The 17,745-nt window shown below is 36.1% G+C and overlaps 1 protein-coding gene across 1 annotated transcript; it reads left to right on the top strand.

Annotated features, from left to right (window-relative positions):
- Positions 1–2,000: 2,000 nt before the first annotated feature.
- On the top strand, positions 2,001–14,540 carry COPS2 (COP9 signalosome subunit 2). The gene is made up of 12 exons (XM_010190997.1): positions 2,001–2,109; positions 3,121–3,198; positions 3,781–3,906; positions 5,315–5,404; positions 5,525–5,602; positions 6,408–6,582; positions 7,612–7,790; positions 7,907–7,959; positions 10,259–10,356; positions 11,719–11,801; positions 12,832–12,890; positions 13,675–14,540. Exons 2-12 carry the CDS (start codon positions 3,175–3,177, stop codon positions 13,817–13,819), a joined length of 1,110 nt encoding a protein of 369 aa, XP_010189299.1. The 5' UTR covers positions 2,001–2,109; positions 3,121–3,174; the 3' UTR covers positions 13,820–14,540.
- Positions 14,541–17,745: the final 3,205 nt, after the last annotated feature.

Raw genomic sequence — 17,745 nt, forward strand, 5'->3', positions numbered from 1 at the left:
GTGAAAATAGCTTTATGGGATATTTAAATAGCACAGAGAAAATTTATCTGAAAGAAGGCTTCCTGTATGAGTCCATATCCAGAATCCCTGCCAGAGCCAAGATGAAAATTCAGATGTTTCTGGCTTTAGGCTAAGAGAGCACATTGCTTCCTAAAAGGAATTAATTTAGTTTGCTTTCCTTTTATCTTTTACAAATAGATACTTCTGCCAAAAACATTCCCCATTGTTCTAGTTTAGTATAAACAAGAGATCAGCTGACTGCACATCTCTTAAATGCTGTGTTGTTTAAACTTTGGCAGCCGATGCCTTCCTAAGGTGCCTGATAAGCTTACAGCTGTTGACATCGTGCCTGTCCCTGTAGCTGCTCCATCAGTGTTGGATCAATAGCGTAACGAATTACAAGAACAGAGCAACCAAAACGAAAGTCTGCCCACTGAAATAAGACACTTGCTTCCTGTTTTCTCTGCCTTTTTCAGCATGAAGTTTTATAGTTCTATGGCAATTCAGAAAAAAGGTTTGTGGAGTTCACTGGCCTTTTAAGTCCATTGATTCTCACTAAATACTGTGTGTGTAAATAGATACATAGGTGAGCAGATTGCATACATGTAACAAGTGGAAACAGTAGCAGGTTGGAAGGACAAGTGTCTCAAGGACCACGTTTAATAAAATTCGGGCCAACTATGGGCTTCCATTATTAATTTTTCCATTGGAACTTCAGAAAACTTAAACTTTGAAATATTTGCTTGCATTGTAAGGAAGAGAGAGCTAATTTAAAACTTCTCTTCTGCCTCATCTTTTTTTCATTCCTTTCCACGGTTTTGGAGCAGTTCGTTAATATTAGCAATAGATGAATGAACAGAAGAATAGATGTTCCTGATGAAGAAGCACAGTAAAAGAAGAACATCCAACCTAAAGACAGGCACCTGTCTATGCACTGTTTGTATTGTTACAAGGGAAGGTTACTTTGATGACAGTACCTTTGAGATTTAAACAGATTCAGTTCAACAGTTGATCTCCTCATAGCTGAGCGCTCTCTGAAGTTGGCTTGAAAATGCTCAAGTACGAACTATTTCGACTTGTGTTAACCTCAACTGAAATTCTTATTTGAATTTTATTAGTGCTCTGTAATTCAGACACGCAACATTGTCAGTGAAAGATGATAAAATACTTGTTTTTTTAATCAGAAAAAGCCTCAGAGTAAGCCTCTTAAAAAATGAAGTAATAATTGTTAGAAGTAAATTCTTGAATTTGTTTGGTGCTAGTGTGCATGGTGGGTAATTATTTGATTAAATTATTGTGCCTAGGCCCCAGCCCACCCTCTTTGGCAGTATCTTTAGCATTTTTCTCAATCATCTCCTGCTTTTCAGCACAGAAGCAGCTGGTGTTACCATCATTATTCTTACTTTTAATTTCCATAGACAAGTATGAATGGTTATGGCATAAAAAGGCAGATTAGAGAGAGATTCATGGAAGCATTTTATATCCTCCATTGCTGAATCATTACTTGTGTAGCAACTCGGGCAGAGTCTTTTCTGTGGATAGCAAAGGTCATCTAATAGAGCATCTTCTGGAAGACTAGTGGCCAGCATGTTCTCTCCCCCATGCAGCAGTGACACATGCTATTACGCATCTGTCCTTAAACACCAAAACCGGCAGAATTTTAACAATACAGTCTGTACTTGTCATAAAGGCAGCGCTGGTAGAGCTCTGAGTTTGTGAGTCCAGGAAGAAATCTGTTGACAGGCAAGTGTTGGTGGATGGTGAGGCTGGCCTAGTCATGGGGAGAGGAAATCCTCGTAACAGTCCGAACCTGTTACATGCTCTGAAACTGGAGATTTTCTGTTAATGTAGAAGCGTTCTGTGTCAGTTTGAGCAATACGTCGTACTGTATTTTATGCATTTTCAGCACAAAATTAGATCTGCTGAACCTTTATTTTTTTCCTCTGATTTTTATTTTGTTTTGTTTTGTTTTTTTCTTTTTTCCTTAAAATGTAGGAGTATTCTGAGGACAGCAATTCTGAACCAAATGTGGATCTGGAAAATCAGTACTACAATTCCAAAGCTTTGAAGGAAGATGATCCCAAAGCAGCATTAAGCAGTTTTCAGAAGGTCTTCTGTCTTTATATTCTCTCTCTTGTTTTTATATTAATTCACATTTTAAAATATTTTCTTATCATTTGAGTTATTTTCTGGAATTTTTAGAGTAATGTTTATATTTTAACTTACTAATGTGCTAAGTTTACCATTGGACAACTTAGACTCCTGGCTGGACTGCCTTTCAGGATCATTTGTAGGGAGTATAAAGTAGACATGGAGTGGTCCTATTTTATTGCAGAACTGAGTTTATAATCTTCAGAATTTACTGAGTTAATTAAACAGTCCTCAGTGTGTTTTAACGTGTCAGCTATAGAAGGCAGATCCATTTGTTTTTTCAAATGAAACGGCATTTTCCCCAGTCTTACGTAATGTATTCTACTTGGTTTGCTATCTGATTTCAAATACTGAGTGACACAGAGTTTCTTTCCTTCATTTCAGTTTTAAATTTTTAATGTTTTTATGCTGCCACCAGAAAGCAGTATGTCAGATGTATCTTTTTAAGGAAAAAATAGATTTTTTTAAAATCTCTTATTTGTAGTGTATAACAGCATTATATACATGACTTAAAAAAATATTTCTAAAATTTTTACTTACAAAATGTTCCTTTAACTATGTTAAGTTAAAGCCTCGAAGTCTTTCTGATTTGTGAAGAAACTAAAGTAATTCAGGAGTGTACATTTTAAACTCATTTAGTCAAGGGGTGGGTTGAGACAGTTTTGCAGGGGTTTTGTGTAAAAGTATTTATGGAGTGGCATTAAAGTTTCAAGTTCGGTGTTCGACAACAACAACAAAACCTATAAATAACAGCTCAGCCTCCCTACATCAGCTAAGTTGTGAAAACTAATAGGATACGTACCCCTCATAGCTTTCTCAGTAATCTCAGGGCAGAGTGAAACATGACTTTGTAAGGAACGGTGTGGGAAAGGCCTGTATAGGATATGTGCATTTTAAACAAGATGCAAGTCAATTTAAGTTTGAAATGAAGCTTTTATAAATATTGTTCAAATTTTTTTTCTATTTCAGGTTTTGGAGCTCGAAGGTGAAAAAGGAGAATGGGGATTCAAAGCTCTGAAACAGATGATTAAAATAAACTTTAAATTGGTAGGAATTACAGCTATCACTTAAGAGTAAATGGCACAAATAGGTTGTTATCCTAATTAATGGCTATGACAACTAATCTGCTAGAACTTGTCTTTTGCAGTCTTTAATGGCTACTACAGACATGGTAGGGAAATTACGTGGTGGTTGCAAGTCAAAGGCAAAATGAATGTAAAATATCTGCTGAGGTCAGCTGATGCTCTCTGAAAGTTTGCGGCTCAGTCCTTGCTATCCTGAGGTATCATAGCATTGAAACCGGTAATCTTTCTACATACGAGTACTTCACCAGGAAAAATCAGTAAATAATGTATATGCTACACATGCAACCATTCCGAGTAGTTTTATAGCCACCTCTTGTTTCCTTTGTTGAGATAAATACTTTAAATGGCTATTCCACAGTTTTGCTGAAGTTATTCCTGATTCCGTTGCTTACGAATAAAAACTATATAAAGTGATATAAAACTTCTTAGTAGCAACTACTGCATAGTCTTTTTGTTATGCATTCTTTTCTGTATGTGTATTTGGAAGATATAACTCAGGTTTTAATCATTTAACACAAAAATTATAATTTTGTTTTTCTTTTAGACTAACTTTCCTGAAATGATGAACAGATATAAACAGCTGCTGACCTACATACGGAGTGCAGTTACAAGGAATTACTCTGAAAAATCTATCAATTCTATTCTCGATTATATCTCTACATCCAAGCAGGTTAGATCATCAGTTCTTTCATCTTCATGGTTTTCCTTTCTGCATTTTTAACTGTGGACTTTTTTTGGTTTTGGTTGTCTCTTGGTTTGGGGTTTTTTGAACTTAATAGAGAACATTTGCAGTGTCAATTTGTCGTTGTAAAAATATATTTCCCATATTTAATGGATTCTGTCAACACGCATAAGTTTTCGTAAACTTGTCTCTTTTTTTTTTCCCCAATATTTACCTGGCATTTCTGTGCTAATAATACAGTAAATACTTTTTTTTTTTTTTAGCATAGTAGCTGCACACTCTAAGTGTTTTCTCAAATATAATTTGTAATTAAGCGATACTCTTTTTTTGCTTTGGGAAGATAAGGGAACCTTTGAAAAACCTTGCGATGAAGTGTTGGTGTTAAGGTGTCCATCTTTGAGTGTACTGTGCGAGCTAGGTGCGTGTTCATACCTGCACCGCCCCACTCCTTTTCTTTCGTGTTGTACAAACTTTACAGAGAGTAGAGAGCTCCCTTCAGCAACTACCTGGAGTAGCACCTGCACATGGAGGATTGCTGATCTGTAGTGATGGCTTCTCTGTCATTATCACGATCCTTCCTTACCTGCCACTCAACGGAAATTAGTTTAATAGTTGAGTGCTGGTTTACTCTAAGGGCTAAAGGATTGTCTTAGACTATAAGACAATGTAAGACACTTGTTGGCAGAGCTCAGTGTATGTGGTCTAAATGCAGTTGAAGCTAGAGGGACAGTCTGGAAATCTAAACTTGATGTGAAGCCACAGATCTGTTATCTCCAAAAGAATAGTGGCCATGAACAATATCAATGCATTCTCTGCAGAACCTTTATCAGAGAACCTAAAGGCCACACTCAGCTTTTTGATTTCCATGTTGGATGTTGTATATTTGGGTTTTATGCAAGGAAACGGTTTGGTGTGCTCAAGAGATTGCTTTTATGCAGCATTGGTAATATAGAAAGGGAAATGCATCTTTTCCTTTGACCGTGTCTCTCTCTTTGTAAATTGTATTTTCTGTTTGATATGTAAATTATTTTTGTTTTTCTTGTTCTAAATAGAAGCAATGTTGCCTGTTGGTCTTTTGTTACAACAACTTTATTACTTGGTAATACAAGATGGGCTTGTATAAGATGGCTTTGTTTTTCACTAGCATGATAGATGGTTGCAAATCTTAAAAAGCGAATACTTTTTAATTATATCTATTTCATATAAGAAAAGAAAGTGTACTTAGTTTTGTTACTTTAGAAGATCTTTATACGATTTAAAAGCAGACGTTCAGTAAGATGCAGATACCTTTCTTATGTTGAAGTTCAAGCATGCACCTGTAGTTTGTTCAGATTGACTTTATTAACAGGTACAAATTTGCTGTTTACAATTATAGAATTCTGATTTTTTATGCCAGATGGATTTGCTTCAGGAATTCTATGAAACAACGCTTGAAGCTCTGAAAGATGCTAAGAATGATAGATTGTGGTTTAAGACAAACACAAAGGTAAAATATATAACCAAGTGTATTTTGCTTTTGTTTGTGACACCTTCATCTAACCCTTATAAATTGTAATTCTGAAGTCTTAATACACCTTAGTACTTCAACTTTTTTTTTCCATTACAGCTTGGCAAATTATATTTAGAACGAGAGGAATATGGAAAGTTACAAAAGATTTTGCGTCAGCTGCATCAGTCATGCCAGGTACCTTTTATATTATAAATCACTCCAGCTTAGTAAACAACTTTTTTGTTTTGTTTGGCTTGGTCTATTTACATATGTTGTTGACCTCTGAGACACGTTGCTGAGCTTTACTACAGAGGGAGGAAATACCGTGCCTGTTTGATAACATCAGAAATTGTGGTATTTTAAAAAATTATTCACAACCGCTGATTAAGTTTAATGAGAAGCACGTATGAATAATCTATAATGCACAGACATCTATTTTAAAATATGGAGGAGTCCAAGTGATATTTACTGAAAACTGAAAGTACAGTTGTTACTTTTCCATTTGGAAGTAGGGGGGAATGGCCATGCAGCCTGGTGTGCTTGTTTCTCTTTTTCTTCCTCCAGCATGAGATGTGGGTTACAGATATCTGGGAAATGGTTCTGTTATAGGCAGCAGAAGAGTCATATGTATTATCTATCTATATTGATATGTATGTATGTATGTGTGTCAGTCATTGCATTTGTATACTGAGGGACTGTGGTTTAAGGAAATGGAAAATATTAAAGGGCAAAGTTCTGAAAGTTGTTACATGTTATAAGGAAAACATTTAACAAAAATACTGACTTTTTAAATAAAGGGCTTCAAAACTTGGTCTGTGATAAGTTCTTTGAGTATTATGGTTTATGTTAGCAGTTATATCAAAATTTTAAGGTTTTAGGAATATCCTTATTTCTGACAGGATGTTACCGAGTATTTGGTAATCAGGTTTTTTTACTAGTATAAAACTGAAATCACTGTTCTCTTAAAATTTCACAGTATTTATTACTTAATCTATCCTAGACCGATGATGGGGAAGATGATCTAAAGAAAGGTACTCAACTACTGGAAATCTATGCTTTGGAAATTCAAATGTATACAGCACAGAAAAATAACAAAAAACTTAAAGCACTATATGAACAGTCGTTGCACATCAAGTCAGCCATTCCTCATCCACTGATCATGGGAGTTATCAGAGGTAAATTAATCTTGAATTTTTCATTTAACTTCTGTTGTATAGATGAGTTTTATGAAAATCTGACAATGTTGTTTTCAGTTCCAACTACAAAGACACAGGATCCTGTAGATTCAGAGGCAGGCAGTCTCTGTATGAATAAAGGAATGCAAATGCAGTGGCTACAGCTTCATCATTTAATGTTTGTCTCCTGTAGGACTTCAGCTCTGCTGTTCTGGTGCCTAAGTGCCAGATACACTGGTCAGGAGGGCAGGGCAGTTGCCTGCGTATGCTATAGGAGAGAAGCCATAGAACAAGAGGGAGACTTGAGCTGTTTGTCACCATGGCAGGCAAAAAAGGCTCAATGCAAAGGCACTTGGAAAGGATAGAAACTAAAGCTTGACAAGGCTGCTAGCAGACGGGACTGCTGTTCCCTTTTGTGAATTTGAGCTTTATGTCTTGCCTCACTAAAATTCATCATGAACTGAAGGGCTTTAATATGTTTAATATTTGAAAAGATTACTAATTATCCATAATTATTCATTTTAGTGGAAACATGCAGTGTGTCTTGAAAAAAACTTCCTCCAGAATACTGTTGTGCCTCACCGCTTTCCCTGGCACAGGGACTTGCACAGACAATCAGAAATAAATGGAGACGTAGAGTGTTTTGCAGTTTTTGTGTGTGGTTTTGCTCGACAGGTTGGGGAAAATTCCATAAACATAGGCAGCCCATTGCATTTGAAAGAAATTCCATTTCAGTTTTTACAGTATTTTAACATGAGGTTAAATCAGTATTAGCTGTGAGTATTAGTGTTCTTTTAGATTTATGGTGTGGGTTAGGTTTTGTTTTTTCTTTTTGGAATGGGTTTATTCAAATGGCAATGCTGTATGTGAAAGCTTACAGCATTTCCTCCCTCTAGAAATTTCAGAGAATGAAAAGACTCCTACAATATTTCAGTAATCTATTTAGAAATAGCGTGGAACTTCTGACTACAGTTACTGTAGTCAACAACATGCATGCAACCTTCATGTTCTCTTCATCTCTCTTTTCAGAATGTGGAGGCAAAATGCACTTAAGAGAAGGAGAATTTGAAAAGGCACATACTGATTTTTTTGAAGCATTCAAGAATTATGATGAATCAGGGAGCCCCAGAAGAACCACTTGCTTAAAATACTTGGTCTTAGCAAACATGCTTATGAAATCTGGAATAAATCCATTTGACTCTCAGGAGGTATTTTTTTTTTGTCTTTTTCCTCCCCTCCTTTTTTTGTATTGATGGGGATTACCCAAAAGACGAAGATGGCAAAAAAGTATTTAAAATCTAAACATGCTTTCTGTTCTGTGTAGGCTAAACCATACAAAAATGATCCAGAGATTCTGGCAATGACGAATTTAGTAAGGTAAGACTTGAATTTTTCTGGAGAAGACAACAAAAAATAAAAAGATACCAAAGATGCCAAGCCAGAAGTGGAGTCTTTTTAGAGGTGGCTTTTCTCTGCACATCTAACAGGGTTACTTAATAAATATCAGGCAAATATTTGTAGACCGTTGGTTCTTCTTAAGATACTTCTGTTCATTATGACATACCGAAGTATTTATACTGTACCAGGTATGGGTCCAGAAACATGCTGCTATCTTCTACTGTGGTGAATTTCTTCCGCAGCATTAAAAACCTCATTCCTTCCCTTAAATAAAGTTTTCCAACCTTGTACTGCAACTGGTGGTCTTCAGGGTTTGGCTGATTATATATGAGAAACTGAAGTGACTGACATCTCGGTAGAATAATTGGATGCGTGGATACGTCATGATTACTAAAGGAGTGTGAAACTGAAGTCTTAAGTAATTTCCTCTATCCTTCAAACATGTGAAAATCAAAAGAATGCTTCATTACCTTTTAGAGGCAACTGTGATGTGAGAACTTTTAGAGTATTAAGATCATCAGGCAAAATAAATTTAACTGAGGCCATTTTTGTATACTGTGCTGTGAAGCCAACTTGTTCCATCCACTTTATCCTGCCTTTGCTTTATCAAGTAAAAAAAAATACAAGTGAAGGAAAACTTTTCCCACCTTTTCATTACATAAGGAGTAATGCCTGCTCACATTTTGATCTCGTGTTTGAAGCAAATCTTGCTCTGATGCTGCTGTGGTGCTCCACCATTTGTGCATACAGACTGTTTCTGAAAGTAAGGCTGTTCATCCATTATTGACAAAATTAAGAATAAAGGATTTGGCAGTTTATTAAGGGACTGTTTCAAAAAATTCCGCTTTAGACACGTCTTTTCCACTTCACTGTCATTCTTGCATGTGAACTTGAGGCAGAAGGAACTCCAGATGGCCTTACCCAATCTGATTTTATTCATATTCCTAGTTTATATCTTTTATCTTGACATTTGAGTGTAATTGCTTCTTTAAAATTAATAATGCAATTAAAGCAGTGTAGATAAGAAATATGGAGAAGATAGAATCCATTCCAAAGATTACAAATACGTTTTTAAGTCTTCCTATACTCTACATTGGGAACTTGAATGTTTTACATAAAGCAAAAAGAGAATTCTGGAATAAACACTAAAATATTTAACTCACTTATAATTATGGAGTAAAATTTTACTGGTTTCATGTGATATAGTCCATTCCACTCATTTAACTCCATTTCTCAACTCAAGTTCCACCTTAAATTGAACTGGTCTTTTTCTTGCCCATTTTACTGATATAAGGGTTGACTTTTTATTGATCAGTTTAAAAACAATTTGAAAACGTACAGAGACTATGAAGGAAAAATAGATGTTTTTAAAATGTTTGGTATTAGCATTGAACAGAAATTGGAAGCATGTCTTGAACACCATGTCTTCCAGGTTAAATATTGATAAGCCCGTAGCTTAACTGCGGCTTGATGTAACTAAATTACTGTGTGAGTTTGATTCGTAAGTTGATAATCCCTATTACAGCTGACTCTTCCTGTAAGAAAAGATGATAGATTTGAACTGTAAAACCATTGTATTTCAAGAAAATGGTCTTGTTTCAGTGGTTACAACTCTTACCTTTAAATGATATTGCGGTGCCACTACTGAACACCTATGAACACTGCTGAACTGAGACATCTATCGATGTCTGAACCCACCTTCTTTTTGTAAACCTTTATCAGGTAACAGGACTGACTAGTTTAACAATATACATGCTAAAATAAGCTATAAATATAAACCTTAAAAAGTAATATTATGCCGGAATTACTGATGGTTAATCCTGGAAGTCAGGATTTCTTCCATCTTCCAGTACTTTTAGAATTCAGCTTAAGGTGGACTTTCTAGAGACGTCAACAGCCATCTAGACTCGTGTTAGCTCTTATTTGTTCCATAAAGTATGGCTTCTTGAAGCCACAATTCAAGTAATGACAGTTTTCAAAACTAGCTATTTTTAAGGTCTAAGCTTTTTTAAAGAGTAACTTCCTGAAGTACTAGAGTGCACTTGCGGAACAGCTCCATGTTCATGCTAAATTACTGCAAATGATACTAAAATGGAAGTAGGAGAAAAGTAATTTCTGTTGCATCTCATCTTGAAATAGTGTTTCCTTATAAAGGTTTTGAATACAATTATTTGCCACCAACACTTAATACTTTTTTTTGAGAAGATGTAAACCAAAGTCTTATGAGCTTGTTTAGCTTTAAAAAAATAATAATATAGTCTCTTGTTTTTTTCTGAAGTGCCTATCAGAATAATGACATCACTGAATTTGAGAAGATTCTGAAAACAAATCACAGCAACATCATGGACGATCCCTTCATAAGGGAGCACATTGAAGGTATTCTTGCAGGCTATTTTAATTCATTTTTTTTCCACTACTTGGTCAGCTCCGTGCCCTGCCCTTCACTCCCCATTTTATTTTTTCTGTTTGGCAGAGTGAGAGTTCTTTGTAATTTCTTGTGGATGATTCCTTTACTGTTTCTAAGTTCTTCAGAAGCTGGTCAAGTCCAACATGCACCCAGGCATGTGGAATCACCCCGGAGAATTGCAGGAATTACCAAGAAAGTTCTAGCAAGAGTGGATATTCTAAGATAATGTCTACAGTGGTGTTAGGCACTGAGTATTTTGAGTGGTGTTTTTCTTCCATGGGAAGGGTTAAATGAGGGCAACCCTTACTGGTAAAGGTTGTTTGTGTCAGTCTCAACAGTTAGATGTTTGCTACTTTATAAGGTTAATTTTCTGCTTCAGATTAAAGACAAAATATGTAGGCAGTGTAATGAAGGTTGCATTAAAAAATGTGTAGTAATAACATAGGGAACAGGATACATAATTCTATACATATGTTGACAACAAAGGATTTATAGTACCTATACTTAGTAAAACAGTAGAACACACTAACACGTGCCTGTCTGTTCCATTATCATGACAAAATAGTTACCCCCTGCATTTCTCATACATCTGATAATTTAAAAGTCTTTTCACTTGAATACGTGATCCAGTTTTTGAGAGATCTACTGTTTTCATCAAGAGTAGGGCTTACTGTGGCATTGCAAGATCGTTTAGGTGGATAGTCACATAAAAGAAAAGAGTTAAATCCAGAGACCTGGTTTTCTTATGCTTCTTGTTTGTAAAAGAGAACATGGCAAACAGCAGGGGAAACTAAATATAACCCCTCGACTGCTGTTACATGTCGACTACTGGTAAGCTTCAAAGTCTTGTAGGGAGACTGTAAGATTAGAGAGATGAATGCTTAAGGAAGAAAGTGTACCAGGACTGGAAAGCAAGAGGAGGAGGACAGTTGAATCAAAGGGTTGAGGAGAATTTGAGTTTCACCCGTTATAATGGTAGGTCTTGCCCAGTGATCTCCAGGGGGCAAGCATTCCTACCATAAATTAGTGGGGCAGAAATACCATGCAATTATCTGTATTATTTATCCAATTAGTTTGAATAATATAAATTTTTACCAGGGAACACATTGCTCTATGTTCAAACGGTTTTCAGCTCTGTCAGTCTCCAGAGTTACATGTTGCTTAGATCCCTGGAAAAAGAGGGTTCCTTTGTTTTGCTGTGCTTTTCCACCTCACTCAATTACTACCTTAAAAGATCGTGGTATTTAGGATACCTTTCTACGTGGAGCTGTATTGCATCTTTATTTCACTACTGTTGTCTTTACAGTATTGCTTTTTTTCTTCTCTTGCAGAGCTTTTGCGAAACATCAGAACACAAGTGCTTATAAAATTAATTAAGCCTTACACAAGAATACATATTCCTTTTATTTCTAAGGTATGCGTCAGTGTAGCCTTGTATTTGCTTGAGTAAATGATTAATCATGAATCAAAGCTCTTAAATAAATACAGTGCTTCCAGAAATAGACCTTCTAAAATATAATCTAAACCATAAAGTAGTACTGATATACTGCTGGCAGCTTTGCAGTGTGAAAATGTAAATTTCAAGTGTTGTCCCAATGCTTTTTATAATATGTACTATGATATACTTCTAAAATATTCAATTACCACATTCTACGTGCTGTAGAAAAGCACTTTTCTGAAGAGAAATACAAAAAGTGAAATTTGTATAATTAAAAAAATGTAATTATGAACATAAATCTTACGAACATAAAAACACAAATTTTAATTCCTCATGTTCAAAAGGTATCTTCAGATGTCTGTGTTGTAGGAGTTACGGAACTGTGGTATTAGAACAAACAGGCTATGATACCGTAATCTTGATTTCATTCCCTGGTCTGGAAAGAAAGAAGTAAAAAACCAGTGACAGTGGATTATTTTGATCTTCTGAGAGTCTGCAATTTTTCTTGCAAAAATTCACAGCATTCCAAAATACATCATGAAGTATTAGAGATGCCTTTTTTGTGCTCTTTAGAACTCTATGATTTTTTTTAAAGCTAGCCTTAACATGTGTAGAGCTCGCTTGAGCCAGAAGATACAATTAGCCCTCTAAATGGTTTTGAGTACAGACCCATTCTCTTCTGATAATTACTGTTTCATTTTATTTCCCGGGGTTTTTGGGGGTTGGTTGGCTGGTTGGTTTTTTCCAGTAAGTCAGCAAAGGAGCTCATTTCTGGAGCTTCCAAAAATGCTGCTTCAGCCTCTTCAGCCTTTTCTGAGAGGTTACTGGTCTCTTGATCATTGGCCTTTTGGTGGAGTTTTGTTGCTTGACAGATCATTATTGAATTGATACTTTTGAACAGTAAGAAATTGAAATAAAATTAAATTCTGTGTGTGAAAATAAAGATGGGAAGGATTTAATGTTGCAAAACAGAGTAGCAGTGTAACGAGTTTTCTTTTTCTTTCAGGAGTTAAACATAGATGTAGCTGATGTGGAAAGCTTGCTTGTGCAGTGCATATTGGATAAGTATGTACTTCATTCTTGATTACTGATCTTTAATTACTTTCAAATAAAGTATGTAAGAAGCAACAAACCAATATTTTTGTGCATTGTGATAGTACTGGTTGATTGTAGAGCTGGAAGGTAATGATGCTGACTTTGTTTGGATTTGCTTGGCTTATGAGCAGAAAAGTGTGTTTGTAAGACTTGAGCCAAGAAAATTACAGGGAGAGACTGAGTGGCATGTTTGTCCTTTAGTTGTGAGTTACGTCATAAATTACTTGGCTCATTATGAAATTATGAAAATTATTCTTAGTAATTGCTGCTCATACCCATGTATATTTTTGAGTACATTTTCAAGTCAACAATTAGTATTCTGTTCTCCTTGACTGGAAAAAGTTAGCTATAATTTGTAAAATCTTTTTTTGGAGGGTAACTTGTTATATCTGCTTGGAAAATATAATCCATACATGGGTTGTATTTTAATTTCTTTTTACATAAATCTACATTTTTCCTGATTCCTTGACTTTCAAGAACTGTTTGCGTTGTATTGCTTCAGTATTTATATGTGGGTCATAGCTAGGCAGATAAAATGTGGATTGCCCAATGAATTAGTTAATTTGATTTCTAGGCATGATGACAACTAAATATGCAGTGCTACCCAGGACAGTATATTACAAAAGCACTGAATTCTGGAACGGACTTTGTGTCTCTCTTGTATAAGACGACCTCTTATTTCACCTCTGATTATTGTTAGCTTCTATTTCCATGTGCATTAGTAATTTGTAGTTATTTCTCTGTTTACTTCTAGCACTATACATGGCCGAATTGATCAAGTCAACCAGCTCCTAGAACTGGATCATCAGAAGAGAGGTGGTGCACGGTATACTGCGTTAGATAAATGGACCAACCAACTAAATTCTCTCAACCAGGCCGTAGTCAGCAAGCTGGCCTAACAGAAAACAAGCTTCTACAAACGTACTTAAGGCAACAGTGCAGTGATGTAAACCTTAAAAGAACTGGGAATGGCAAAACTACTGTCGGTTGGTGTGCCCTGAAATTATTGGAGTTATGGCAGAAGTGCTTTTTTGATCAGCTGGTTTGTGTTTTGCTGCTGCATTTATCCCAAGAAAAAAACAGCTTTAATCTCCAGAAGAAAACCAAAATGCCACGGGATTTATGCTGTATTGACATCTTGCCCTAAACATACAACATCCTAGTAATTTGTCAAAGGGCGATTAATGACCAGAGAGAAGATTTTTGTCATGATTTTAAATACACTGACACATTACTGTTGGTTAAATTTAAACATGTTTTATCTGCAGAAATTCTCTCACAGAAATAACCTGCAATAACTTGAAACGCATACCCTTTTGAACACTTCCTTTTCTCATGTATAAATTGAAATGTTTGCTGCATTTTGCAAAATGTCAACTCTCCAAAAATGTGTCCATATATTTCTGTACCTGCAGTGTAGTAAAGGTTTAGAAGAAACCCCATAATTATAGTGGCATACTGTCACTTAGGTTTCAAGCAGCAAAATAAACAGTGCAGTTCAGAAATTGTAGTTTGTTTCTTGATGTGCTTTCATTATACCTGATTTTTACTTATGTTATTTTAAAAAGAAAATAGGTATTACTTTATCCTCACTCACTTATGAAGGACAATATGGAGATTTTTAAGTCTAAACCTCGGCATGTGTCGTGTTGATTTTTCTTTTTTTCCCTTGAAATAGTTAAATGTAAACACTAAAGAGTTTAAAAGCAGACATTTAGCAGTGTTACTGACTGATCTTGCAAGATACTGTTATCAGTTCTGTCTGGTTGATCTTGGTGGGTATTGGTCATTTCTCAGCAATATGCTTGGGTTTTATTTTGGTACTTCACGGAATACAGGCTCGCCAAGCGATACCCTGGGAATAGAAATGCAGACCCTGATTGTTACCTCTTTGCCTGATCTGGGATCCTTTTGACCAAGTCCAGGGCACATGAAAAGACACTGTGTGTGTATGCAGCGGAGACAAAGTACAGTGCCCGCAGTAATACTGGAATCTGTTCTGTCTCAAACGTTTGAGTGCACTGCAGTCCCTTCAGAGCTGCTAGTCGAGTCCTGAAGTCTTGCCACATAGTACGCACATGTCCTAAGTTTTTGGGATCACCAGATCCAATTAACGTAGAGAGCTGCAGTTTTGACCACAGCAGTTTTTCTTCTTGTAGCAGTTGTCTGGAGCTGACAGAAAGAAATCTCCTGCAGATTTCAGGAGTCTTGTAGGCTCACTTCTTCCATAACTGCAATTACTGCATTTTAGAGCTGAGGCCATGGTGTAATGGTGCACAAAGCAGTGCTACACAGAGTCATTGTAGTAGAGGAAAAAATACGTATGTAGAGCAGTTAACGCCACTCCAAAAATAATGAGAGCGCCTAACAAATGACGCGTGTCCATCACATATGTACAAGACAGCGTGCTAAACTCAATGTTCTAGGGCAGGATTTAAATCAGTCACAGTGTATAATTAAATAGGATAAAATTAACTTTCATCTGAAGGATAGCTGTGTCCCTTAGAAAATTATTTTTCTCTGCAATTGTTAAAGCCAGTGATTTTTTTTCCTAGTGTTTACACAGCAAAACTTAATGTGTTGCAGAGTAGCATGATGCTGAACCTTGGGTGAGCATTTCTCCTTCACTGATGCATATTTTTACTTATAGGTGCTTCTAATTTATCCACTTAGCAACAGTAAAATACGAATATAAATTGAACTCAGTTTTGAAACAAAGGCAAAGTTTTTTACTTCATAAAATCTGTAGGTAGTATTCACTAAAGCGCATTGTTTGTATTTTCTTTCCTTACAGTGCTGTCATGTTTAACACAGTGGCATTTTTAAAGTAAAAACTAAGATCTGATGATGTGAAATTGAACTTAATAATACCACACAGTAACTGGGACCCCTTATGTACAGATGTAGAGACTTTAATGTGGATACCCAGTCTTGCAAGGTTCTCCTTCCCATGAGGACAGTGACAGCTATGTCAGCATGTTTCCTTTCTCTGCCATTTCCTGCCACCCTTGCTGTGGGAAGGAACAACTGCTGTCTTCTAAAGGAGGGAAGAAAGAACTGCACGTAAAAACTTAGTATTGCTTTAGAAAATAAAAGAAGTCCTTTTGGCTTTGTCTGTCATAACTGATGTAACTTTCCCATCCCAGCTATGTCCGTTGGGGAGGTGTGTTTCTATTTTTCAAGAAGGAAATGGGAATACTACAGTAAATCTTGTCCCAGCCATCTAGTCCCCTTTTATCTTCTTTTTTTTTTTGAGAAGGATTAACTGTAGTAGGACTAGTCCAGCTAGTGAAGGACTCTTAGCTTGAATAGTGAGGGCTAGCAATGTGTTTTTAGACCAAAAAAGTGTCAGTCTACCTCCAATAAACTGTTGTGTGTTTTGGCATACTTTAGTTCTTACTCATGCATACAGTGCCTTAGCATCTGTGCTTTAGGCACATAATGAAGATAGATAGATAGATGATAGATCGATAGATAGAGAGATAATCCCTAAGGGATTCTGCCACTTTTCTGAGTTCTTCTAATTCTTAACCTGGAAGATGAGAATTGTCTGCCGGGAAATACGGAGGAGCTGTGTTGTCATACAACTGCAGCAGAAATCACCAGTAGTTGCTATAGCCCATGTAGTTCCTGGTAGATCTGGCTCTGGTGCCATTTCTGCCTCCTCAGGACAAGTGAACGAGCAGCTGAAGAAAGACAGTGAACGATTTAATTTTTTTCCCCAGATAACATTATTTCACTGCAGGTTGTTCGAGAAGCGCTAAGCAGCCTCCAATCTTGGTTCCAGCCATTAAATTCCTGCAGTTGTCGTTAATTGTCATTATTGTCGGAGCCGCGCTTTTCACAACTTTTTGGATTTTTTTTAATACGCCTTTTGTTGCCGTTGGTGCAGACAAACTGGCACCTTAGACCTTAGCTAGCACCAGTAACACAGTTTGCAAAAGAACACTTTGATGGCTGTTGTAATCCTATGTAAGATTACAGTAGTGATTAAGCTGTGCATAAATAAACCCCTCTTTTAAGTTGCTGGCAGCTTAAACTGTAGATGATGCAAATTGAATCTGGGAGGATGCGGGTGCTGTGTCTGCGTGTGTTTTAGATATTTTTTTATTATTGTTTATAATTTTGGAGGAAGGCATTCTTTTCTCATCTCAAAGACCTCTGATGGATTGGATCTGAAACGGTGATACAGTGAGGATTTAATTTGCCTTTCATTTTAAAAAGGCTTAGAAATACACTGAAAAAAAACCAAACCACAAAAAAAAATAAACAGAAAAAGGCAAGGCAGCTGAAATGCACCTGGCAGAACAGTATGATGAAGGTATTTGAACTGTAGTCTGTAAATAAACACTGTGATTTTTGTAATTACTCAGAAGTTGTCAGCTGTAAAACATTGTCTGTATCTGAAGATTGTATTTTCACATTTCCTTTTTTTGAGAGCTGGTGAATGAATTTGCTTGAGGAGGATCTGTGTATGTATGGATCAAGAGTAAAATGACATCACTCTGGACAGTACCCCTTGCTTTCTCAAAAATACAGCAGTTATTTGCACTAAATTTTCACATATAGATGTTAATACCAACTTTAAAAATAAAAGTTCAGCTGTTACTTTATTATTTTCAAAATGCTAAAAATATGTTTTAGAACCAGATTAGAGAACAAGATAAATGCTAAATTACAGCTAGTTATGCATTAATTAAAATATTGACAGAAAGGATTACCACCGCCTTCAGTGCTTCTAAATCTGTGGCAAGGTAGATTGCAAACTGCATCTGTGTTATAATAATTGCATATGTAGCACTAAATTGTAGATGTAATTACGCAT

Source organism: Mesitornis unicolor, unplaced genomic scaffold (assembly GCF_000695765.1).
Source record: "Mesitornis unicolor isolate BGI_N332 unplaced genomic scaffold, ASM69576v1 scaffold25438, whole genome shotgun sequence".
NCBI lineage: Eukaryota > Metazoa > Chordata > Aves > Mesitornithiformes > Mesitornithidae > Mesitornis > Mesitornis unicolor.